Genomic DNA, 27098 nt, shown 5'->3' with positions numbered 1-27098 from the left:
CCATTCCTAATATCTGACTTGTGTCCATTTATCCTTTTACATAGGGAATTACGTAGTCTTAAGGTGATTTTTTTCTCATTTATCAACAGGCCCAGGCCATGGCAGGTGGAACACAACAGACCGAGGCTTCTCTGAACTTGATTCTGATACCTGCTCTTGACGAGCCAGTTATCAAGACACGGGAAGACCCTTGATGTCTGAGGTAAGCGGCCACTGGCGCCATTCATTTCATGAAGACCCTGGAGCCAATGAGAGGCCATGAAAGGGGAGTGCTATAAATTGGAAATGGCATTCACCCACTATAAAACAGAGAACGTCTGAGACCTTGGAATATGGAAATAGGCGTCCTCCAAGTCCAGGGCAGCATACCAGTCCCCCAGATCCAGGGAGGGGATGGAGGAGGCCAGGGAAATCATGCGAAACTTCAATTTTGTGAGAGACTTGTTAAAGCGTCGCAGGTCTAGAATGAGTCTGAGGCCCCCTTTTGCTTTTGGGATTAGGAAGTAGCGGAAATAGAACCCCTTTCCCTTCATGTCCCGAGGGACCTCCTCAACTGCCCCCAGGTGCAGGAGGTTCTCGACCTCTTGAACAAGGAGTTGCTCATGAGACGGGTCCCTGAAGCAGGAGGGGCAGCCGAAAATTGCAAGGGTGTAGCAGTGAGACACTATGTCCAGCACTCAATGGTCCAAGGTAACTTGGGACTAGCCAAACAGAAGGGACGAAGACAGTTGAGGAAAGAGCAGGGTGGATCCTGGAAGATGACTGGGGTGTTGCTCTCGACTGCACCCTCAAAACAAGCACTTCTGGCTCCTGGGGTGTTTTGCCGAGCCGGTGCTGTGTGGGAGAGCGGGAGGAGGAAGGGCGACGGTGGCTGAAACTAGTGTCTCTGTCCCTTCTTCTTGCAGATTCCTGATGAGACTGCCAAGGCCTAGGCAGCGGAGGCATCCGGAACTGCTTTCTTGCAGGCTGCAGTGTATGCATGCCCAGCGAGCAAAGGGTAGTCCTGGTGTCCTTTAGCCCATTCAGCCTTGCATCCATCTGGTCGGAATAGGGACCGTTCCCGTCGAATTGGAGGTCCTGAGTGGAGCTCTGCATTTCTTGGGAGAGACCTGCAGTCTGATGCCAGGAGCTGGGCCTCATTACCATTGCTGAAGTGACCACCCTGGCTGCCAAGTCTGCCGCGTCCCACACCATCTGGAGGGAGTAACTGGCAGCCGCAGTGCCCTTCTACACCAGGGTGCCAAATTCCTAGCCCAAACTCTGAGAAAGGGACTCCTTGAACTTACTGAGGGGTCCCATAAGTTGAAGTTGTAATGGCTCAAGAGGGCCTGATGGTTTGCCATCCGGAACTGCAAACTGGCTGTCAAATAAATTTTTCTTCCAAACAGATCCAACCATTTGGCTTCTTTATTCTTGGGGGTTGAACTAGTATGCCCTTCTTGTCTCTTTCATTGGCCACAGAGACCACCAGCGAGCCCAGGGAAGGGTGGGTATAGAGGTATTCAAACCCCTTGGCTGGGACAAAATATTTTTGAGGTGGGAGTAATGGAGGAAGGAGTTTGCCAGAGGACCTTGGCAATCTTCAGGACACCGTCATGCACCAGTAGTGCGACACGGGTTGGGGTAGAGGCTGACAGGACATTAAACAAGGTGTCTGCCTGCTCAGCCATTTCCTCTACCTCCAGGCCCAAGTTCTCGGCCACCCGACACAGCAGGGCCTGGTGTTCTTTGAAATCGTCCAGTGGGCTGGCCCCTCAAGGTCCTGCAACCGCCTCATCTGGGGACAAGGATGATGACTGCACTGCTGGCGGAGGCTCCAGGGCATCTTCTTCCAGAGGGGAGGGAGGCAGGCTTAGGAGTGGGCAGTGCCTCTGCCTTGACCACCCAGCGCACCTCGTGCACAGAGCCTGTTGCCATCAGTGCTGCCAACTGTTGCTCCGAGGCGGCGGTCAATGAACAGTGTGAAAGGGGCATCGCTACAACTGGTACTCCCCACACACTCCAATAAGGCCACTGTTCTGGCCACTGGCCGTGCTGCCAAGTCAGCACTGTTGACGTGGCCTCAGATGCCCATTTGTGCTGGTGCAGTCTAGGCGAGCAGCTGAATTGGGCTTCTGTGCCAGAGGACTCCCCTTCTGGTGACCACGGTGGAGCCATCGACGCCTGGGTTTGTTTGTTGACCATCGCAGACCGGTGCCTGGAGCGAGGGGAACTAGAGACACAACTGGGGGTGCTCCCACAAGGCAGGTGACCGTGACCTGTGCCGAGAAGACTGACGGGAGGGCAAGTGGCGTCAGTAGGACGGAAGCCAGCATCTTGCTGTAGGCAATCCGTGTCGAGACGGCAGTGACCGCGGTGCCGGTGACCAAGGGTGAGCCCCAGAGAATCTGGGCTGTGACTTCAGGGTGAAGATGGAGAGTACTGCTTTATCTCAGGGGATCGGCAGTGCTCCACCCTCCCCGAGGGGTCTTAGCGGCTGGCTTGCCCTTGTGGGGAGCCTTTGCCGGTTTCTGGGGCACATGCTGCATCAGCAGTGTGGGCGGAGGCCTTTGCTCTCTCAGCGCCGGGGGAGCCTGTGAAGGTGTCGGTGCCACCAGGGTTTTTGGTCCCATACTGCTCCTGGGAGTCGGTGGTGGACCTTTCACAGGGCTAAAGGCTCCAACCAGGGAGGTATAAGCAGGCAGCTCTGGAGTGGCTGGGTGGCCCGACGTGTGTCCCTTGCCTAATGACCCATGGCCTTTTTTCCTGGTGCCAGGGAGCCATGCTTTTTGGTCTTATTTTTGGGCACCAGCAACGGAGAATGGTGCTAGGCAGAGCCCAGTGCCAGGGGCGCACTGAGGCACTCGGCGAGTTCTGGCAGGAGGGCACGGAAGCCAGATGAAGGGTGGACTCCAGAAGATCCTGTAGCCAAATATCCCGCTCCTTCTGCATGCGGAGCTGGAAGTTTTTACAAATTCAGCACTTGTCTCTAACGTGTGACTCCCCCCTAAGCACTTGAGGCAGCTGCTGTGGGGGGTCACTTACTGGCATAGGCCTGTTACAGTCTCCACGGGGTTTAAACCCAGGAGACCGGGGCATGCCCCGCCTGCGACAAAGTCCCTGCTGGGACTCTAACTGTTAATTACTAACTACATTTAACAACTACTTAACACTAACAAACTATTTACAAGTCAGTAAAAGACAACCTGCTAGCCCTTGCAATGCAAGGAAAGGCACTCCGACTAACCACCATGGGCAGTAAGAAGGAACTGAGAGGGTCAGCAGTGCCTGATATACTGACACATGAGCACGGCACTCAAGGGGGCACCACTATGGATACCACTAAGGCAAAAATCTCTGACAATCGCACATGTGGGCACATGCACACCTAAAATGGAATCGACATGAGCAAGCACTCAAAGAACAAATATTTAATAATCGGTTCTTCAATCTAACAGACACACACATAACATGATCCAATGGCTGGACGTTGAAGCTAGATAAATTCAGACTGCAAGTAAAGCATATATTTTTAATGATGAGAGTAATTAACCATTGGAACAATTTACCCAGGGCTGCAGTGGATTCTCCATCACTGCTAGTTTTAAAATCAAGATTGGATGTTTTTCTATAAGATCTGCTGTAGGAAGCTAGTGTGACAGCCCAGCTTAATCGTCACCTAGCCAAGCTATTCCTATTTCACCAAGGTGAAACTGCAGCACTCTTCTCTCCCTGCTCCTGGACATGATACTTCTCATTGGCCCTTCTGCTGCCATACCTCATTTCAAAATCTTGCCCAACTTGCTGCCTCCTTTCCCAAGGTCTCTGCCTCAGTCTTTTTTCACTCCCAGTCAGCACGGGAGTTTGGATTATTTTCCCCCAGACGTATTAGCTTCATTTTTCCAAGTTGTATCTCATTTTAGCTATTTCTGCCCATGGTTCTACTCTCTCTAGATCAGTGGTTCTCAAACTTTTGTACTGGTGATCCCTTTCACATAGCAAGCCTCTGAGTGCAACCCCCCCTTATAAATTAAAAACAAACACCATTATATATCCCGGAGGCAAAGTGGGGTTTGGAGTGGAGGCTGACAGCTCGCGACCCCCAGTAATAACCTTGTGACCCCCTGAGGGGTCCCGACCCCCAGTTTGAGAACCCCTGCTCTAGATCCTTTGAGTTACTCCTCCCCTCACTAGTATTTACCACTCCTCTCAATTTAGTGTCATCTGTGATTTCTTTAGCAGGGAATACTTGCCTTTTTCCTTTGTGGTGGATTTTGGGGAGCAGATTTTACTCCTTCACAAACCCTCTCACCACCAGGAGACATGGATCCATGCAATGTCTCTTTAAGAAGCCCCGGCTCATGTCTGCTGAAGTATCCATCTGCAGGAGAACTGCAACATCCCCCTTCTGAACTCAGGGGCTTCCTGTCTCCCACCTGAGGGGAAGCCCGCAACAATCCATCTACACGGGGCATAGCGTTCAAAGGGGAGAAGGCATACATTAAATTAAACTCTGTCCGAAAAGCCTGATCGGAGCTTCTTAGCAGCAGCTGTGCCTCTCCACTCTTTCCTGGGAAGTTGGTCTCAGAAGTGAAGTGAATGGAGGACTGTGGAGCCAGATCAGAGTGGCCCGAGCTCAGCAGCGATGGCCTCTCTGGACAGGTGTTAGCACTGGAATCCAGGTAGCCCACTTTTGCCAAATCCAGGTCCGTTCGAAGGCAGAGCTAGAAAATCCAACAAAGACATGGGGTAGGAGAGGGAGGGGAAATCAGGAGAAGGGGTAGACACAGGTGGGGAGAGAAACTTTTAAAGTCAGGAAACACTTGCTCCAAAGACAACTCACTCCTTTCCAGCTCCTCTCGATCCCCCCGGGTCCTTTCTTGCACTGCTCTGAAGCCTTTTAAGGTTCATCTAACATGGGGATCGAATCCCCACGGCACAGCTGCGGCTGGCCCAGGTCAGCTGACTTGGGCTGCAGGGCTAAAAACTGCGGTGTAGATGTTCGAGCTCGGGCTGGAGTCTGAGCCCTGGGTTCCTGCAAAGGTGGAGGTGCTCCAGCCCGAGTGTCTACACAGCAATTTTTCAGCCCCGGAGCATGAGTCCCACAAGCCTAAGTCAGCTGCGTTTTTTGTTTTTTTTTAAATAATCCCATGTACACATAGCCTAAATAGAAAATGGCTCGGAATTGAGCATTACAGAATAATCCAAACATGGCTGTTCAGTCTGCTGGGCCTTTTCCCTTCCAACTGGGTAGCCTTGACCCTAGTGCTCAAGCCTAGGTGCTCGCTGAAAAAGAACTGATGTCTTCAGCTGGCCCCATGCAACATTAACACATGGTATTAAACTACCCGTCCACTAAACGTGAAGAATAGTTCACGGACATTCACTGCTCACTGGCTGTCTTATCAGTCAACTTCTTGATTATCCGAATACCCAGTAATGAAAACTGCAAGCATCCACCTACAACTTCTCTCTGCTATGACAGTACATTGCTCAGGAACCCCAAGCCATGTGCCATCACTTTGATCACAAGACCTGAGAACCGCTGGTACAAACAGATTCATTTCATCTGCACTATAATTCAGCATCTTACAGTAGTGAGACACAACTGCCATCCTCTGTTCTATCACAGTACCTGGAAACTCTGGGCACTGACACACTTTCATTCCTTCTTTTACAAGATAGCACCTGAAAACCTCCAGTACCAAGACAATATCCCGCCTTTCACTATATTACAGCTCAGGGAATCTCAGACAATGAACACAACTGTGTCCCCTTTGACACATCACATCCCATAGGAGCCTCTGGCACTGAGACACACCCACAACTCCTTTGCTATATTTACAGCACCTAGGAACACCCAGAACCAAGACACAAATACATCCTCTCTTTAAATTACAGCCTCCAGGAACCTCCAGGACTGAAACAGGAGTACACCCCCTTTTCTTATTACAGTGCTAAGGAGCCAAAACATGGCTGTGTCCTTTCTGCTACATCACAACGCATCTCCTCTGCTATATTGCAGCTCCCAGGAACCTCCTGCACTGAGTCATGGCTGCACCCCCTCCACGTTAGTGTCTCCTGGAACATTGGGCAATGAGTACCAACTGCATTCCTTTCACTGTATTATAGTACCTCCATTAATAAGGGCATACCCTCTGCTATATTACAGCTCTGTTCCCAGGAATGGAATCATGACTGTTTCACTTCTTCACATTTTTTACACCAGCTTTGCAGTTATCTGGACTTTTCCCCTGGTACTTGCTTGATGGACTTAGGCTGCACTGAGGTGATGATTCTGTCTGAACACAGCAGGTCAAGTACATGACCTTGTCCCAAGAAGCTGATCAAAACCAATGAGTGATGAAGATGCTGAAGGTTCTGGACAGAGTTCTCATTGCTCCAACATCCCTCAGTTGAAACAGGGACAAGGCTCTCCCATTCCTCCCTCAATCGAAATTCCCCCTTTACTGCTACAAGAAGTAAACACCATATAAACCACTTCTATTGAGCTGAAATTGATGCCAATCATTATAATTCCAGGATCCCCAGACCTTTTTCCTTTCACCTCAATAACCAAGACATTGGTTCTTCACACTTTGCCTCCATTTCCCATCAGCATCTGCAGTATTATTAATACATCCGCTTTCCAAATAAATCCACTTTATTTTCTTTAGTCTCCCTTGACAATCCTGCAGTCTCTCTGCATTCTTACTGTGACTGGTGCCCCACCTCCCTCTCCGTTCCCGTTCTCTCACTCTCCTCTGCAGTCTCCTCACTCTCACTCCACCCCACCCTCCAGAACCTCTGGTACACACACGCACACACACATACACAGCCTCAGAGTGCAATTGAGATGGTGTGATAACTACCTCGGGTGACAGGGACTCGGGCCTATGCGCAGGGGAACTCTCAGGGGAGGATACGTTCTAGAGGAGGGAAAAGCATCTTGTTATTCATCTACTTAAAAAGTCAAGAAGCAAAATAAAATAAAGTAAAAACAAGCACAGAGGTTAGCCACAGCTATTCTAAACAGAGTCTACCCCCAGGAATTCGCCTCAGTGATTAGAGGGGGACTCAATGAGTTAAATAGTTTCTAAAGCCTCCTGGAAGCACAAAGACAGGACTGGGTTATTGTGTTCCATGCCACAACTTAGTATCCAAACCAGAGAACAGAAGAAATGTTAGCCAGAAGTATTTATTTCTTTATATTTCTGATGCTGCTAGCTAAAGAGTTTACACCAGGAAATATAGAGAAATCCATGTATGGCATTTAGTCCAATGACATGGGAAAGGCTGGAGTGGAAAGCCTGGCTTTGCCTAAGGAAAATTCCCCAAATGCTGTAGTTAGTATTAGACTTCAAACAAGGGGGAAATAAAATGGCTCCTTCAATTCACCATGCATTTTCTCTTAGGTACTATCAAAGGAATGGGTATAAACTGATTGAGGGAGCTACAGAGGTCACAGCTAGATACAGTGCAAGGGAGAGCAATCCACCCATATGCAATGGTATGCAGAAGCCTCTCCACCTTCACTTGGTGTTAGAGAACATCCCCATCAGAGTGTCAGAAAGAGGGAAGCTCTTCCAGAGGTAGGGTACTACCAGTGACGGGGGGTGTGGTTGACTGGATCCTGCTGGATAGGAGTACATACAAAAACCCAAAGTGATAAGGACTTTCAGAACCTTCTCAGACAACTGGGGAGACTTTGGATGGGCAGATTCCATAGGGATAAAGCAGATGAAGGATACTATGCTCCAAGTCTCTGCTACAAATGTTAACTGGCCCAAGCAAATCCAAATTGAGGTCCCAACCTCATTTGGTCTTGAATTAGCTCTAAAGCCTTGGTCCGTAAGGGCCTGACCTGCTAGAGGCTTCAGGAGTTTGTGGGACAAGCTCCCCAGAAGAGCAGATGCAGCAGATTAATTCAATATGGAGCATCTCAAAAGTGGCACTCAGAACCATCTAAAATCTGGTTAACATCAAGCTTTAAAGAGGCACCAAATTCCCCATCAACCCATTGTCTGATCATTTTCAGTTCTCTAATCGAGGAGCCTGTCCTATTAGTAACCAGATAAAAGACCCTCCCCCTGTTCTCTTCTCCCAGGGCCATGGTCATAGGACTGAAGTGTACAGTGTATATACATGGTGAGATGCATTCTCTTGAGTTAGAACTGGTGGTAACTAAATGAAACCGACAAGACACTAAAATGGAAATGTTACAAATGAGCTGCATTTAGTGAAATATAAAGCTTGAACACAGAAGCCTATGGTCTACCAAGTTGTTCGGTTTGTTCCCTAGAGGGAAATAGAGGCAGCAAGAGCAAGTGGGAGACAGAGCCCAGTAGGCTCTAAGTTTCTTCTCTGTCATACACAGCAGCAGGAGCAACTAACGCTATTTTACATAGGACTGAGGTTTGTAGCTAGACTATTGAGATTCATGGTGCCACTGACCCTCATACATTCAACTTGTACCAGTGCAGAGCCCAAGGATAATTGCCAGCTCAAGCTGTATACCTGAATCAGTCCTTCCTCCTACTCCTCAATACTAAACAATCTTCTCCACTAGCCTTGACAAGTCTCCCTCTACAACAGCTTTCAGCAAAGAGCTCTCAAAGTAAAAGCGAAAGCACCAAGCTAACAGACCCCATCGGCAAAGGACTCTGCAATGCTGCAGAGCAGAGGAGGGATCTCTGCAGGATTCTCTCAAGCCAGTGGCCAGGCTGTCATTTACTGGACTGTTCCCACCTGGGTCTAAATGGTAGTGTGATGGCAGCAGCAGGTTTGGAGAGTTCCACTTTCCAATGAGAATGAGCAATAATGGAAAATAAAAAGAGAACTGCAAACCACCTGGCACTTCCTGCCAACAGTAACCACTGAGATGGAACATGGCAAGAGGGAGGAGGAAACTCCAGACTGGAGGCACTGGCAAGTCCCCCTCAGATAGTGCTGAGCAGGGAAAAACACCCGCCAAGCTCTTTAAATGCTTCCTAAACTCCTGCAGATAGAGGCTACCACAAAATCAAAGGCAAATGCATATAATGGGAGCACAACAAGAATCAGTACACCACCTGGGACATTAAACACTGGGTGGAGGGAGCTGTAAGCCCTTGCAATGCTGGGATCTGAAATGTCTGATGTCCCCCGAGGCCTTGGGGGCTGCTGCATAAGAGAAAGGGAGCAGGGCTGCTGTGGTATGTCTGACAAGCTTGAGAGCTTGGGGTTTGCTGCACTATGAGAGAAAGGGCATGGGGGAATGTGCTGTCTCAGTAGGCAAGGGGATTGCTGTGCTGCAGCAGGGGGGGGGGGTGCAAGCAAAAGTGAGCTTTTGTGTTGTGTGCAGCAGGAAAGGGAATGCAGGCTATGCTGACTGATACCCCTGGAGAGCAAGAGGGTTGCTGCACTGCAGTGAAGTATGACATGTAACTGAGGGAGCAGGAGCTACCAGATCTCTGATGGCCTTGCGGAGCGAGAGAGTTGCTACAGCCAAGGGTGCCACAGAGGAGAGAAGTAATAGCTGCCCCTGTGTGGGACACTTGGGGTCTTGCTCAGGAACCTAGCCATGTGTCTGAAAGCAGACTGCACCCAATGCACCTCTTCTAGTCTCTCCCCTTTTGGAGCCCCCAGACCTCTATCCCAATTTACCTCAAACTGTAGTGGAGTATTGCAGCGACTAGCAGCCAGAGAGGGAATTGGTGAGAACATCATGCCATAACCATTGCGACTTTCCTCCTCTCCTGGCAGAGATGAGCAGGGCGTGGTGAGTTGTGGGCTCATTGAGCCAGGAGGTGGAGGTGTGACTGGAGATAGTGGCCTCAGTAACTTGGTAACATTCTGCTCCATCAGGTAGCGAGATTTCCACTTCTTCAGGGGGCTCAGCAAGTCTGTGAAACATGAACACAACTGAACTGAGAATCATGATGCACCATTATTAATACCAAACCATGAACAGTCCCCCTCCCAGCCAGAGCCCCATGAATGCTCAGCCTCTAACTGCATCCCATTAAAGGCCCCTAAAAAATGAGGAGCTCCCAAATGCAATTAAAATCCTTCTCATCCCAAAGGAATGTGGAGACATGTAACAAAGGTAACAAAACAACTAAGTTACAATAAATGACATGTGGGAAACAACATGGCCAGGTGCAGGGAGTGGTGTCAGGACAGGACTGAAACAGAAGGCGAGAGAGAGAGATATTACATTTCTTGGCACAAAGAGGTGACAAAAACAAGATGAATTCACTCTATGACTGCTGTGGATAAACCACAGCACAGCATAATTCTCACCAGCCGAGCTCCACAATGTCTCTAGAGTTCGCATAAACACAACCCCCCCGGAAAGGATCATTCCCACAAAGAGGAACCCTTGCCTCAGCCCTACCCTTCTAAATGCACTGCACCACACTTTTCAATTACTTGTAAGCTCTCTGGGGCAATGGCTAGCCTCCGCCTGGTTTTCTGTGAAGAGCACAACCTATTTTGAGATACAGAAAATAATTTGCCAAGGCAGGAAATCTGAGCCGTACACTACAGAGAAAAAAAACAATGTGACATTTCCAGATCACTACCATGTAGTGCAGGGGTCCCCAACGCAGTGCGTCCTGGGCCCCGGGAGAGCACCTGCCGAAATGCCGCAGCAGCATTTTGGCGGGGACGCCTCTCGATGACGCCGCTTGTCGCCGACAAGTGATGTCATAGAGAGGCGTCGCCCCCGAATTTCGGCGGAGATGCCTCTCGTTGACACCGCTTGCCGTTGACAAGTGACATCATTGAGAGGTGTCACTCCTGAATTTCGGCGGGGACGCCTCTCGATGACGTCACTTGTCGACGGCAAGCGATGTCATCGAGAGGCGTCGCCGCCGAAATGTCACCGAAATTCGGCGGCATTTCGGCGGGTGCTCCACCGCTGCAGTGGTCCTTCGGCTGGTGCCCGCCAGCCAAAAAGGTTGGGGACCACTGATGTAGTGTTATCACACAGTGCCCCCAGCTCCTCTGTGCAGGGAGCAAGGGTAGGGTTCCAGTTGCCTCAATACCATTATCCCCCTTCCACATCAGTGTGCCTAGCCCAAATTGCTTCCTCACTCCCAGCCGGACTCCCTCCAACTACTGAGCTTTAGTTTACCCGGACCCCTCTGGAACTCCTCCGTGCTGCAGCTGCCTTCCCCGGCATCTTTCCCCACATGCTTTTCCTGACCTGTTTATCCCTAGCATCCTCACTGCTAGGTCTTGGCCCCTACTGTTTCTGAATTAATTTTGACCTCTTTCTCAGCTCTAAAGGCCCGCAATGAGGCAAGTCTCCTCTGTTCTAAGCAGAAGAAATTTGACTCCTTTCTTCAGACCCAGGATCCCCATAGTGCAGTAATCTTCTTCCTGTCAGATGGTAGCCAGCGCTCACAGACAGGGACTAACAGCAGCACCTCGTCTGGGATTCTGCCTTTATGCCTAGTATTTCATTTGCCTTTTTACCAGGCTGCCAGGTTTGCTGCTTCCTCACAATCATCTTGGAAACTTCTCAAGACCTGAGTGCTCTGTGGTTGGTCCAGTTAGCTCATATTCCCTAGACTCAGTCCTTGCTCCCCGAGTCATGATTTTACACTGGTCTCCATTGATCTGCATTTCCCCCACTGCTGTCCAGTCCTCCAAACCCTGGCATCCCTTTGGAATCTCCCTGTGTCCTTATTATGTGCGGTGCCCCCACAGTCAGTCTGGCCTGTGAGCCCAGAGAGCTTGTTTTCAATCCCCTCACATTCAGTGCAGTTCCATGATGGGTAGAGATCCTAGAACCACCCTGAATGCTCAACTCAGCCATTCTGGAGCTGGGTGAGTCTCCTACTAAGAGCCCCCTTTGTCTCATGCTCCCACACTTTTCTAGCCAGTTCCCCTGTCTCTCCTCCTACTCCTGTGCTTTGCCATGAGCCATTTGTCTGGGATGTCAAATCCTGTCCGTTGTTTAGACCAGCTCTCTGCTGATCCCTGGTTTCCCCTTTCTCTGCAGTGAGACCCTCCCAGGTCCCCTGCTGTTACACACACACGCTTTGCTGCCTGAATCCACCTTGGCAAAGCCAGCTGCCAACTGGGCTTCCTAGGACCTGTTAGGTCCTTTATGCAAGAGCTTATGATCAATCAGGGAAACCCTAGAAACAAGATGCTCTGTTTCCTGGTGTCATGACCTTTGTAAAGTGATGCTGTTTGCCCCTTTCCAGACCTCAGGAACCTATCCTAAATTCTCTCTGTTTTTAAAAGTGTCTTAGAAGTTCTCTAGTTTCTTTGCTCACTTTCTTCAGGTTTTGCTCAGGAATGCATAGTATCCAGACCTAGTGTTTTGTTCACTTTAAGTGCATCTAACCTTTTAATAACCAATTCTGTTGTTATCTGTACACTGTCTAGCTCCTCGTCTGTCGTCCTTGGAAAACTGATCCCTGACTTGGGCAGATCTCCACCCTCTTCCTCTGTAAAGACAGATGCAAATTAACTATTTGACAACTCGACTACTGCTTTTCTCACAGATTAAATGCCAATGTTTTTGAGTAGCTGTTTTTTAAGCCTGTGCCTATTACCTACGTACCTGCTGACCCTTGTTAATTCTCTCAGCATACATAAAATAGCCAGCTGTCACACATGACAGTATGACACTGTTTACCTTTGTCCTGCAGGACAAACTCTGTATCATAAAACTCTGGTGAGAGTGCTGAGAGATGCAGTATCACCACACTGTCACAGCAAAGGAGTTGGGATGCCTCAAGCTAGGATGAGCCTGTGGAAATTGGGCTGGGTGATAAAGCTACATCCCCACCTGCCACAAACCTGTACCAACATGCAACAATGCATGTTTGCAAAGCCTTTGTCTCATCCTGTGCGTCAATACCCTTTAATGGCCCATAGCCTCCTATAAATGCATTCACCAGTCATCCCAGCACCGCATTTGAGGGTTTTGGATACATACCTGCATTGTCCTTGCAGATGCTAGAAGAGCTGCTGCTCTCATTACTTTGGTATAGACATTGGGTTCTGTTCTCTTGTGGAGTAGATGAGGTCTGAGTCATCCCTTCTTCCAGGGCTTGTTTCATCCAGCGCTGCAACAGAACTAGACTACATCAACATGCAGTCCCCCAGTGCTTTACATGTACATATGCAGGTGTACTCAAGAACTCCTAAACATTTGTAGAGCAGGGCAAATGCTTGTAGTGCTCTGCAACTGTGTCATGTGCTCCCAGCCAAAAAAATTGGTATGGTAGAATTGTTAAAGCTGGGCCCAAAGACGACTATGAATGGTTCTGAATTGCTGCTCTAGATGAGACAGGTGCTAAGGGTAATAAATCTGTATCAATAATCTAAGGGTACAACCTCATTGGAGCACAGACTTCCCAAACCCAGAGAGTATGAAGCTAGGGAACTCTAAGCAGAGGTTTTTAAAGCAATTTAGGAAAGTATGGCTATTCAGAACTTGCCCAGAGAATATGCCTTCTGCACAAAGCCCGGCTTCATGCACAGGCGGGGAAGCACTCTGATCCCCACTCCACTTGCTCTGGAAGACGCATCAGAACCAAGAAGAGTTTCTACTCTACCACATAGGGCAAGGAAGTGACAAGTTGACTTTAGTGCAATTCTCCCAGAAGTGTGTTTGCTGGCAAAGAGCAGCAATGAATATGCAAACCTGATAGTGTGTGAACTACAATTTAACAATTTAGTCATTACACTAATTGAATCTATTTCCCTATGTTAAGTTCTCCTCACACCTTCTATGGGCCATCTTAATTATCACTTCAAAAAATTTTTTTTCCTCCTGCTGATGATAGCTCATCTCAATTGATTAGACTCTTCCTGTTGGTATGCATACTTCCACCTTTTCATGTTCTCTGTATGTATAAATATCTCCTGTCTGTGTGTTCCATTCTATGCATCCGAAGAAGTGAGCTGCAGCTCACGAAAGCTCATGCTAAAATAAATTTGTTAGTCTTTAAGGTGCCACAAGTACTCCTGTTCTTTTTGCAGATACAGACTAACACGGCTGCTACTCTGAAACCTACAATTTAACAGGGGCTAGCCAGGAGGAGAAAAATCAAAGTGGACCCTCCTCAGGAGACTGAGCAGTGGTGGTGGGGAAAATATATGAAAAATCATAGCAGGGGAGAGCATAGAGTAAGAGAAGATGATTCCCCATGGATATGTGGAGAAGAGCCAATCTACATCACCTCACCTGCCAAATTTACTGGCTTCCCCACCTGCTGCAATGCAGCTGTGTGGAAACACAAAATTCTGCAGCAAGTGACCTTTGACAGCACAAGAGCTCTTCCAACTGATTCCAGTTATTTGAAGTAATGTAAGAAGCTGGGGAGAGAAGCCAAGAAGTGCTAAGGACCACATCGGTGTGACAGTAAAGTGACAGTGAAACTAAACCCGAGAAGAAAGGGAGAGAAACACCCGAATTAAAGATAACACCAATGATTTGTCAGCATTTCAGGAACAGACAACAAAGTGCAGTTTTTACCACATTAGCATTGAATTTGATGTTTGTTTATATAGTCCCTCCTGAAGATCTCACAGCACTTTACCAACCTATGCCTCATATCACCCTCTTGAGGGGTGTAATCCTATTTTACAGATGGGTAAACTGAGGCACAGAACAAGACTTGACCAAGGTCACTCACCAAGTCTGGAAAAACTAGAAAAAGAACCCAGATCTAGCAGACTCCCAGATCAGCAAGCCACAGGGGCATCTTTCCTTCGACAAGCCAAATGGTGAAACGTACACATTCCATGCTCACTTTTAACAATTTAAAAAGCCTTGAATCATGCTTGCTGGACAATCAGCAGATATAGCAGCTCACATGAAGTGCATCTCTGACATAAGAAGGCCTTTGAGCAGTTATGCTACCACCTTCTGTAAAAGCTAAAGCCTATAAACAGTTTTCAAGGGGATCCCTAAATGAAGTGCAGTACAGTAATACAACACAGAGCCCACAAAGGCTTGGCTCAGCACGGTGAGGCCAGAATCTAGACAGAGAAGAGCTCAGCTACCAAACATTTCAGAGGTAACAATGCCCCATCTGATCCCTACAAGAACTTACCACTTACATTCAAGCTGGGAACAAAAATGACACAAAAATCATAAAAAACTTAAAAACTCTGGTTTTATGGCTCCTTTTAAGTGGTCTCCTACAGCATGTGTGAACCTCTTATGCTTAGTAATCTGCCCCACCTTGTATTTAGCTTGGACACTATGGTTACCTTCTACAGACCTGACTAAGAGCTCAGTGAAGCTCAAAAGCTTGTCCCTTCCACCAACATAAATTGGTCCAATACAAGGTATTACTTCACGTACCTTGTCTCTCTCATATCCTGAAACCAACATGGCTACAACAACTCTACAAACAAATATCAAACTCCTCCAGACCACTGCTTACAACACAATATCTTAATTTTATCTGCTTGGATTTTCATTCTAAATTTCAGCCAAGCAGAAGGACAGAGCAAATATGGTTGGATGACAGTGTTAGAGGTTCACATATATCAGGGGTGGCCAAACTTACTGACCCTTTGAGACACACACAACAATCTTCAGAAGTTCAAGAGCCAGGGCAAACCTGCTGAGGCTCAGGGCTTCAGCCCCGTGGGAGGTGCCTGCCGGGGCTTCAACCCTGCTTCTGCAGAAGCCCCAAGCTCTGGTAGGTGGCCCTGTGGGGCTGAAGCCCCTACTCCACTGCAAGGAAGAGGCTCCGAGCTCCCCACACCAGTCTGGTAGGTGGAGAATGCTGGGGGGAGGGGTGGAAGAAGGACATAAGGGGGCTCTGCGAGCTGCACTTTAACTGTAAAAGCCGCATGTAGCTCGCAGGCCGTGGTTTGGCCACCCTGACATACATAATCAGAAGTGACAGAACCACTCTCCGTGGAACAGTAAACAGGAGAGGCCTCAAGGCTAATTGTATTACTCCTTACACTGACTAGGACCAGCTCATAAGAAATACAGGGATTCACTCTTGCAATCCTGTCCAACCAACTAATCCATGTAGTGGATTCAGGAACTCCTTGTGACCAAATCCAGTTCCTACGGTCTCATTAAAACAGTGGAATCCATCATACAGAATACTGACCTCTATATCAGGTTAGGACCTGCAGCAACATTGGAAGATGAAAAATCCCACATCATGTGACTGTCCCTGGAGCTGCTCAGTCATCACCGTCCCCATCATCACATTGGGAGAGGCGGGACTGAGTTTCAGAGGATGATCTCAGCCTTTCAGCTAGGCTGGCCCCTTACTCCACAAAGGAGGCAGTGAGAACTAACCAGGCTCCCTGCCCAGATCTCACCCACAGGCTGGCTGCTTCCAAGTCCAACTCAGCAAGAGCACGAGCCCATTCCTCTCCCTTTCCTCTGGTGCTGCCTGCTAGGCACAGGAGAGCCTGGGCTCTAGTGCGCTGGATCTCAGAGGGGACAGGAGAGTTCTGCTCAGGTGCTGAACACACCAGGCTCTCTAACACTTGAGCTTCTCCCTGAGCAATTCCTCAACGCCTCTAGACACGAGAAGAGAGGTTTCTTTCTCTGCTTCCCATACAGCCCTGGCACACCCACTCCAAGGGGCACTCTGGCACATTCAGACCCAGACTCCAATCTCCTTCTTTGTTGCTATTTTATTTTTCTGTGAGCTCTGGGAATGGTCCACAAGGAGACTGAGAACATGCACTAACACACCATGTGTTCACTCTCAACTCTACTGACCTCTTACTCTACAGCAGTGTTTCTCAACCTTTTTGATTCCAGGGACTGGCTTGCTGCCGTTCTAAACTGTGTCAGGGAAATCTCAGGGACTGGCAAAGAGGTTGCCATGGACCGGTTGTTGAGAAACACTGTGCTAGAGTATGCAGAAATATGCTGGGCAGGGCTAACTCATTGTGACTGCATAGCGACAAGCTTGACATGACAAGCCTTTACAAGCGTGTGTTGATGATAATATAAGGTGGGCATTGAAGCCCTGACAGAAGAGGAAATGAGCAGACATACCTTTTTACAGGAGCTGAATATCCCATCCAGATGAAGAGGCCTTCGACGTCTCTCAGGGATGAAAGGTGAGCCAAAGCGGATGTAGTGTTTGGGTGTGGTACAAATCAGTGGGGAGTGGATAAGACCTGGCAACATGTTGAGGGTTGTTGCCAAAACAGTGGGATCTGTGGTAATACGTAAAGGACACTCGATGGGGCATTCCTGCTTTTCTGCCTTGTCATTCAGCCATTCTGTAACTAGATACTGAAGAAGAGAGCAATTATGAATACAGCAGGAGCAGGCAAAGAATGAAAGTAATAAAACAGAGTATGTAAGGGCATACTGCCCAAGACGCCACCACACCAAGAGCTCAGTTATGTTTTGCAGAAAATGCACAGGGGTGAGGCACCTGATATATCTCATCACAGAGAGCAGCAATGTCCTGAAGGAAACACACTGGCGAAGAACTGTTAGCACTGTGCATCAGATTCACTGCAAGTCTTCCAGAGACTCCTTTTGCATGACCCAACCTTCTCCCCAGGGGCTTGGCAGAGCCCACCCCCTCCCATGTTTGATGAAGACTCTCATGCCACTTACCTTTTTAGTTTTGGGGTACTTTACTGTGGCTCGGTTAGACTGGAATCCTGCAGCCAGCATCACAGTTGGGTCAGACCCCATCAACTGCCTACTTTCTCCTGGACCCTCTATGCTGCTGACATCTGCGGCAGTTACTGTGCTGATGCTGCTTCCCTCCTCTGGGACAGCCTGGGAGAACTCGGTCTGCTGGGAAATGGCCTGCTTCTGCCGTCTCAATCTCTGTGCTGAACTGGTCCGATATCGAGAAAAACGGCTTTTGGGTCGGGGCCTGGAGGGTTTGGCTGGAGCTGGCTTAGTGATGGTCTTTTCTGGAATTGCATCCTACAATGCAAACCACATCATCAGTCTGAGAATTTCTAAGGTTCTCCCCTCGTCTCCTTTATTCTGCACATGGGAGTTAGGAATGACAGTTACTTTCTGGCACTGTCTAGCTAGCTTTGTCAGACTGGTCCCCATTAATGCTGGGCTCTGAGAGGGTAGGGCTGGGAATGGCTTTGTGAATCCTCTTGAAGGGCTGGACACATTTGTGCCTCAGTTTTATTGCTTTTTCTCCCCTTTGCATCTCCACTCTGGAGTCTGGAAAAGGGACCGACTGGCACACTCAAGAGTGATCTCGGCTTCAACAAGACACATATCAGAAAGCAGCAGCATGAGACTCACCCCCTGTCTGAAAGTAACTGTTGCCATTCCTGAGCACTGATAGCTCTGATTCAGTCCCAGACAATGATCTGTCCACAGCCTCAGCACCACCGGACAGTTGGCAATGGGAATTCAGATCCAGCATGGACTTATTAACTGAAACGGAGCAAATACCTTTCTCCATGGCTCCAGTGTCAGCAGCCAGCTGGAGAGCACATCAGTGCACTAAAAGATCCAGACCCTTGGCCATTAGATATTAACCCTTGCAAGGCACCAAAGGGGCTGCGTTGAACTCGCCTTGGTGTAAGCTACGCAACAGCCCTACCTCCAACTTACTACTGTCTGTGTGGACCTCCGTGTGTTCACCCCAACATTGCTGCTGCTGTTAGGAGTGCTTGGAGCAGCCCCACTTAAAGCTGAACTGCTGTCTTCAGTTTCAGGAGTCTCCATTTTCACCTCCTCCAACTCAGAAGTCTCAGGATTAACGTTGAATTCAGCATCTGTGCTGCTCCGATCTGATGGCTGCTCTCGTCTTCTCTTTCTCTTCTCCAAGTTTTCAAACATGTGCATGATGGCTTCTACCTTCCTCTCCTCCCGGGACTAGCATACACAAGAATATGTCCAGGTCAGCAATACCAGGCAAGCAAAAGGACAGGAAGAGGTAGGAAAAAGATCAGGAGTACAGTGTGGGGGAGAGGCCCTGGACAGCATATGGTCCACAAAGGTGATGGTGCAGAAGAGGCCTGGGAGGGGATTATGGATTCATGGAGAACTGGAATGCCTCATAATGAAAGGAGACTGCTTGAATCAGTCTGTCTCAACTTAAACCAGTAAGGGACCAGCCTCCTGGCATTAGAACTGGCAGACTTGTTTGGAGAGGAGGAGACCTTTTAAGTAACCCAAACAACCTAGCATGCATCTCCAACATGAACAACAGAAGTCAGACATTTTACTATTGCCTCAGTTAGTATCAGTGAGGCATTTGAGTGCAGAAACCTTAGCATATGAGAGTTGCTGATGGGGCATCCTTCATGAAGGGCCTTCAACTTTTGAATTCACTGCTTCCCACCCTGCTTGGTTCGACATACTCTGAATCTGTTGATTTTCTGGGCATGCTGTAAATCTCATCTGTTCATTGATTCATAGACTAAGGCCAGAAGGACCATTGTGATCATTTAGTCCAGTGGTGGGCAACCTGCGGCCCATCAGGGTAATCTGATTGTGGGCCGTGAGACATTTAGTTGACGTTGACCGTCCACAGCTCCCAGTGGCCGTGGTTCGCTGTTCCTGGCCAATGGGAGCTGCAGGAAGCAGTGGCCAGCACGTCCCTGCGGCCTGCCGCTTCTCGCAACTTCCATTGGCTGGGAATGGCAAACCACGGCCACTAGGAGCTGCGCCTGTGGATGGTCAACGTCAGCAAAATGTCTCATGGCCCGCAATCAGATTACCCTGATGGGCTGCATGCGGCCCGTAGGTTGCCCACCACTGATCTAGTCTGACCTCCTGCATAACACAGGCCAGAGAACTTCCCCAGAGTAATTCCTACAGCAGAGCTTTTAGAAAAACATCCGATTTTGATTTTAAAAAATCACTGATGGAGAATCCATCAGAACCCTTGGTAAATTATTCCGATGGATAAGTATTCTCACAATTAAAAATTTACATCTTCTTGGAAATTTGACTTTGTCTAACTTCAATGTCCAGCCATTGGATCATGTTACACCTGTTTCTGCTAGAGTGAAAAAACCATCATCATATATCTGTTCACTATATGTTGGTCCTTACAGACTAATTAAGTCACTCTTTAATCTTCACTTCGTTTAGCTAAATAGATTAAGCTCCCTGAGTCTATCACCATAAAGAATGTTTTCTAATCCTTCAGAGAGACAAGTTGGGTGAGGTAATACCTTTTATTGGACCAACTTCTGTAGATGACAGATACAAGCTTTCGAGCTTATCAATCATTCTCATGGCTCTCCTCTGAACTCTCTCCCATTTATACATCCAGGATTCCAGCAGCAGTCGCACCAGTGCCTAATACAGAGGTAAAATAACCTCTCGACTCCTACTCGAGAATCCACTGGTTATGCATCCCAGGATCACATTAGCTCTTTTGGTCACAGCTTCTTACTGGGAGCTCATGTTCAGTTGACTATCCACTATGACACCCAAATATTTTTCAGTCACTGCTTGTCAGGAGAGAATCCCCAATTATAGACTCATAGACTTTAAGGCCAGAAAGGACCATCAGGATCATCCAGTTTGATCTCCTGCACATTACGGGCCACACAAACTCACCCACCCACTCCTGTGACAGACCCTTAACCTCTGTCTGAGTTACTGAAGTCCTCAAACCATGATTTAAAGATTTCAAGTTACAGAGACACTAGTTTAAACCTGCAAGTTACCAGTGCCCTATGCTGCAGAGGAAGGTGAGCCCCCGATCCAAGGTCTCTGCCAGTCTGACTTGGGAGAAAATTCCTTCCCGAACCCCAAAATCACGATCAGTTAGACCCTGAGCATGTGGGCAAGACCCAGCAGCCAGACACTCTGTAGTAACTCAGGGCCCTCCCCATCTTGTGTTCCATCACCGGCCACTGGAGATATTTGCTGCTAGCAGTTGTAGATCGGCTACATGCTGTTGTAGGCAGTCCCATCACACCATCCCCTCCATAAACTTATCAAGCTCAGTCTTGAAGCCAGTTAGATTTTTTGCCCCCACTGCTCCCCTTGGAAGACTGTTCCAGAACGTCACTCCTCTGATGGTTAGAAACCTTCATCTAAGTTCAAGCCTAAACTTGTTGATGGCCAGTTTCTATCCATTTGTTCCAATGTCCACAGTGCTGCTTAACTTAGAAAACTCCCCTCCAGCCCTGGCATTTATCCCTCTGATGTATTTAGAGAGACCGATCATATCTCCCCTCAGCCTTTTTTGGGGTAGGCTAAAGAAGTCAAGCTCTTTGAATCTCCTCTCATACGGCAGGCTTTCTATTCTTTGGATGATCCTAGTAGCTCTTCTCTGCACCTGTTCCAGTTTGAATTAATCTTTCTTAAACATGGGAAACCAGAATTTCATATAGTATTCCAGGTGAGGTCTCACCAGTGCCTTGTATAATGGTACTAACACTTCCCTGTCTCTACTGGAAATACCTCGCCTGATGCATCCTAGGCCTACATTAGCCTTTTTTGCAGCCACATCACACTGACAGCTCATAGTCATTCTGTGATCAACCAATATACCCAGGTCTTTCTCCTCTTCTGTCACTTCCAACTGATAAGCCCCCAGTTTATAGCAACAAATTCTTGTTATTAGTCCCTAAATGCATAAGAACATAAGAACAGCCATACTGGGTCAGATCAAAGGTCCATCTAGCCCAGTATCCTGTCTACCAACAGTGGCCAATACCAGGTGCCCCAGAGGGAGTGAACCTAACAGGTAATGATCAAGTGATCTCTCTCTTGCCATCCATCTCCACCCTCTAATAAACAGAGGCTAGGGACACCATTCCTTACCCATCCTGGCTCATAGCCATTTATGGACTTAACCACCATGAATTTAACCAGTTCTCTTTTAAACGCTGTTATAGTCAATGACCTTGCACTTTGCACTATTCAATTTCATCCCTTTTCTATTACTCCACTTTTCAAGGTCATCCAGATCTTCTATGGTCTTCCTCTGCATTGGCAGTATCTCTCAACTTTGTGTCATCCTCAAATTTTATTAGCACATTCCCACTTTTTGTGCCAAGTTTATTTATAAAAATGCTAAGTAAGATAGGTCCCAAGACTGATCTCTGAGGAACTCCACCAGTAACCTTCCTCCAGCCTGACAGTTCACCTTTCAGTATGACCCATTGTAGTCTCCCCTTTAACCAGTTCCTTATTCATCTTTCAATTCTCATATTATTTCCCATCTTCTCCAATTTAATAATTCCCCATGTGAAACTGTACCAAATGCCTCATTGAATCGAGGTAAATTAAATCTACTGCATTTCCTTTGTCTAAAAGATCAGTTATCTTCTCAAAGAAGGAGATCAGGTTGGTCTGGCATGATCTATCTTTTGTAAAACCATGTTGTATTTATCCCAATTACCATTCACCTTTATGTCCTTAACTACTGTTTCCTTCAAAATTTGTTCCAAGACCTTGCATACAATTGAGGTCAAACTAACAGGCCTGTAATTTCCTGGATCACTTTTTTTCTTTCTTAATAGGTACTTCCAAGAGGTAGCTTTCCTTGCTGATCCATCTGGTCTTTCCTTCCTTGTACGCTTTCTGCTTTCTCTTAATCACCTGTTGAGATGCTTGTTCATCCAGATTGGTCTGCAACCCTTCCCTACGATTTTTCCCCCCTTGCTTGGGATACAGGCTTCAGATAGTTTCTGCAACATTGACAAAGTAATCCCAAGTCTCCCCCACATTCAGATCCTGAAGTTCTTCAGTTGAGTCCATCTCCCTAATTAATTCCCTTAATTTTTTTTGAAGTTTACCCTTTTGAAATCAGGGGGATGCCACTTGCAGATCTATTTTTGTTTATCCTTCCATTTAGTTTAAACTGAATTAGCTCATGAACACTCAAACTAAGGTTGTCCCCTACAACCTTGTATGAGGGCCTCACTACTCACCACACCAATGTAAAATGGCATAATCTCTTTTGGGTTCAGCGACTATTTAGTGATGAAATCTATTAGCCATCATATCCAGGAAAATCTAGTTATTAGTAGCACTTATCCTTCAATCTCTATCTGGGAAGTTAAAATCTCCCATAATCACATAATTCCCAGTAGTATTTATTTCATTAAAAACTTTAAAGACGTCTCAAATTGGATCCTGGGGGTCTGTAGCAGACCCCAAGCACTATCCAAGGGGAACCTCTGGTATCTTTCTTCCCCAAAGTGATTTTGACCCAAGCAGACTCCATTTTATCCTTTCCTGAACAGCACAATACCCTTCAACACCTGTATTCCAGTCATGACTACTATTTCACCACATTTCTTGTTATCCCTATAGTATCTGTTTTCGCTTCCTGCACCAGTAGTTCTAGTCCTCCATTTTGTTACCCAGGCTCCTTGCATTGGTATACAATTTAGTTGTTTCTGCTTGGCTTTGCCCACATTCTTCACCCAACTGGGTAGTCATTCTACTGCCAGTATCGCCTACCTGACCATTAGTGCCAATGAAGCTATCTTTCCTCTTAATGTCCATTCTCTTACTCACTGTTTTTTCTTTTCTCCATTACTATATTCTCTCTCTCTCTTTTCCTCCTGGTCAATATTAGAATCAGGTGCGGAGATTACTTGAGCATCTCTCAATCGTCTCCCTGGAGTTCCTTATTTAAAATTATTTTAATCAGTTGTGCCAACCTCCACCTCAGAAGTCTATTTCCCTCCCTATTCAGCGGGAGTCCATCCATTGAGAACACTCTTCTGTCCACGAATGCCTCCCAGTGGACAAACATCCCAAAGCCCTTATTATAGCAGCACTGCCTGAGCCATCTATTGATCATCATAATCCTGTCTTGCCTTCGTTCTCCTCCTCTAGAGAAAGACAGAATCCCACTGAAGGTCACCTGAGCCTCCATTTCTTTAAGTATCTTCCCCAGCCTGGTAAAATCTCCTTTGATATGTTCTAGCGATAATCTAGCAGTATCGTTTGTTCCCATGTGAAGGACAATCAGTGGATTCTTTCTTGATTCCATTAGGATTCTCTTCAGCCTCACCACTTCCATATCCTGTATCTTATCTCCTGGCAGACAGCACACCCCTCTGTCTTCCGGATCAGGTGACTGGCCTGGTGACTCTTCTTAGTAGGGAGTTACCAATCACATAGATCTGCCTCTTCCTGGTGTTGGTGTGATTCTCCAGCCTTCCTCCTGTTCTTTCTGATTGCAAGTCCTCTTGTCTTTTGTTCTCTTTTGCAATCTTCTGAGAGTTATCCTGTATACTCCTGGGGCACCAAACTCTGGCTATCACCATTGACTCTTTCCCTCTTCTTATAGGAACAGCCGCTATTCTCTTTTTCCTTGCCCTCCCACTTTCTGTTACGCCTGATGCGTCTCTTCTCCATTTTCCAACTTAGCAAACATATTCCTGAGCTCTAGTTCTTCTTCACTAGCTGGTCTTTTCCTCTGCTGGTTCTGGTAGTCACATGTTTCCACTGGCCATTTTCCTCACCCAGCAGCCTACCCTCACAGTTCTCCAGTCCAGCTTGCATCTGCGAGTCTTGACATTTCCCTTCAACCTCGTTTTGCCTTCTCTCCATCATCTGCTTGAATCCCCTACGAAACTCAACCCTAGTTTCAATCCTGTGAATATGACCTACATTCTTTATTCCTACATGCATGCATTTACATTTAGCTGGATTAAAACACATAATGTTTGCTTGCACTCAGTTTACAAAGTGACCCAGAACACCCTGAGTCAGTGACCTGTCCTCTTCATTATTTACCACTCCCCCAATTCTTGTGTCATCTGAAAACTTTACAAATGATGATTTTATGTTTTCTTCCAAGTCACTGACAAAAATGTTAGTAAGAGTCGGGATAAGAACTGATCCCTGCAGAACCCTCCTGGAAACAAACCCAATCTGTTGAGGCAGGCATTTCAGAGAGGGCTAAAGCATTTTTGGGGAACAGGAAAGGTGGGAGATTTTGACTTGATATAAGTGTTGGTTGGTGGTCGATACAAGGGGGAATGGAGTATGTACTGCTGTTATTTTCATTGCACTTTCAATTAATGTCAATGACACATCTCAGGATAGACATCCTCTTGAAGTACATACATTAAAAAAACTAGTTCTTAGTTATACAGAAAACTACCATCCAGAAAACCAAAAGAAGGCACAATAGACTACAAATCTTTGGGAAAAATGCAAGGATTGTAGTGTTGGTTCAAGGGTCTCCTCAAAGATCTGAGTATATACAGCAAGTAACCACACCAGAAAACCATACCAGCTAGGGTTGCAAGGAAAAGGGCAGTAAAAGAGCAAATGGACTGTGTGTTGCCAAAAATCTAAGCAGACTAAGAAGGACTTTTACAACCATGTGTGTGCAAAACAAGGATCACTAATAAAAGATATGGGGAAAGACATGCCTCTTAGGGCATTAGCTAGTAACCTTGCAGAAAAGTTGGAGGAAATTCAAAAAAAGCAAAATGATCAGGGACCTGGAGGGATTGATGTATGGGTGTGATGAAAGATTAAAACAGCTAAGTATATATAAGCTTGGCTAGGCTACAAAGGATGGAGGGAGGAGGAGGAAGGAGGCATAGGGACATGATAGTAACCTAACAATATTTACTTTGAAGAGTTTGGACACCAGGGAGTAAAGAGAAATTATTTAGTGACCAAGAAAGGAGCTAGGACTAACTGAATGAAACCAAGAAAGGAAAAACATTCTTACCAATTGGATGTTGTACCTGTGGCACAGTCCCCCAAAGCAAATGGTAGTTGCTAGATTTTCTCCATCTCTAACTTGTTGGAGCCTAACCAGCTGTGTACAGACACCCTCGGATGTGAAATCTGCCTGGTTCACCCTTCCTGACAAAAGTCAGTGATTTCTGAATATTTGGAATCATGTCACTAAACAACAGAAACAACCAATCTGCCCTGCGTGACCTGCTCCATCCTATACACCTGCCACGAAAAACAAAACTATGGATCAGAGTAGAAGAGGTACTCACCCGTCTGCTGTGAACCAGGGCTCCCTGCTCATCCACAGCCTCCTCTCTCTCCCCCTCCTCTTGCTTCTCTTCTTTATCTGCAGCCTGAAGAGAGCAGAGAGAAGCCAGGACTCAGAACAGTCACCATTGCAAAATGAAAATATAGAGCAGTTAGAAAATTACCAGGATTAGTTTTGGTATCTCACTAGAGTGAAACTTAAGAAAGAGCTGTTGCAGTTCTGGTTCTAGAGATATCAGCGCCCTGAAGGACCAAATTCCTCCACAGTGAATGACCAAACACCTGGCATTATAAAGTGTCAAATTTTACCTCATTGTCACTGGCTGCAGCAGGTCCCTCTGGAACATCCTCCACCTGCTGGTTGCTGTTCTCATCTGACGCAATGCCCTGCTGTTCCAATTCTAGTTCCTTCCTACGGGCTTTCCGACGCCTTGTTTCTGCCCCCATCATCAGTGTGCCTAGAACAGGTGGAGGGAGGTGTTCTGCAGCATTTGGGTTCCGTTTCTGTACAGGGCAATTCCTGTTCCCTTTGTGACATGCACAGTCCACTTTATAGTTGCTGGTCCAAAACACAAACATATCTGTGTCACTCCTCATTTCTCAGCCCTCCTACAGAGACATTCAATGCATCTGCTACTACAGATCTTGCCAGGTGCCAAAGCAAAGAGAGCCTGCTACCTTCCAGCCTCTATCACAGAAGAGACCAGTAGAACTGGGCAGAATAAATACATGAAAATACAATTCAGCAGATAATGGAGCAAAATGTAAGAAAAGAGGAAGGGGCTGGAGGAGGAGGATGTCTGTGCCAGATCAGTGCAGGCTGGTGAGATGAGGGACTCACCAGATGCTGTACTCATAGTCAAAGGCGATGGTGACCTCTGTGTCCTTGGCAATGGTGGCGAGCGCATAGATACACAAGTGGATCATTCCATCAGCAATCACATGACGGACCTTCACAAACAAAGCAGACAGAAACTGACACCCCAAGAGAGAGATGTTCCTCACTCCAAAAGGGGCAGTCTCCTACCAGGAAGGGTATGCTAAAATTACCCTCTCAATTCGCCCAAGAAAAAAGCCTGCTTTGCTGCCCTTCCGTATCCTTTACTTTTTGTCCTATCCTGGATCACTCCCATGCCCTGACCAGAGGAAACCTACAAGTCTTCCCTTCTCTAGCTCTCTTAGGCCTTCGGGAGAAAGGCCCTGTGCTCCCCAACCTCTTCCCTCCCTGTCC

At 47.3% G+C, this 27098-nt stretch overlaps 1 protein-coding gene across 3 annotated transcripts in view; it reads right to left on the bottom strand.

The window, feature by feature from the left end:
- The window catches only part of SETD5 (SET domain containing 5), a 172912-nt gene that overhangs the window by 41979 nt on the left and 103835 nt on the right, over positions 1 to 27098 (bottom strand). For 2 of the 3 annotated variants that reach the window (XM_045023004.1, XR_006580878.1), the window contains exons 11-20: positions 26709 to 26818; positions 26177 to 26426; positions 25870 to 25953; positions 18527 to 18790; positions 17552 to 17872; positions 16976 to 17218; positions 12920 to 13049; positions 9625 to 9863; positions 6852 to 6908; positions 4233 to 4703 (exon numbers count right to left, since the gene is read on the bottom strand). In XM_045023004.1, the coding sequence (XP_044878939.1) occupies positions 4233 to 4703; positions 6852 to 6908; positions 9625 to 9863; positions 12920 to 13049; positions 16976 to 17218; positions 17552 to 17872; positions 18527 to 18790; positions 25870 to 25953; positions 26177 to 26426; positions 26709 to 26818 (2169 nt within the window). The remainder of the gene's footprint in view (positions 1 to 4232; positions 4704 to 6851; positions 6909 to 9624; positions 9864 to 12919; positions 13050 to 16975; positions 17219 to 17551; positions 17873 to 18526; positions 18791 to 25869; positions 25954 to 26176; positions 26427 to 26708; positions 26819 to 27098) is intronic. The other variant, XM_045023005.1, reaches the window with a different exon arrangement.

Source organism: Mauremys mutica, chromosome 7 (assembly GCF_020497125.1).
Source record: "Mauremys mutica isolate MM-2020 ecotype Southern chromosome 7, ASM2049712v1, whole genome shotgun sequence".
NCBI classification, from domain to species: Eukaryota; Metazoa; Chordata; order Testudines; family Geoemydidae; genus Mauremys; species Mauremys mutica.
The sequence above is the reverse complement of the archived record's forward strand: the minus strand, read 5'-3'. Positions and strand labels throughout refer to the sequence as shown.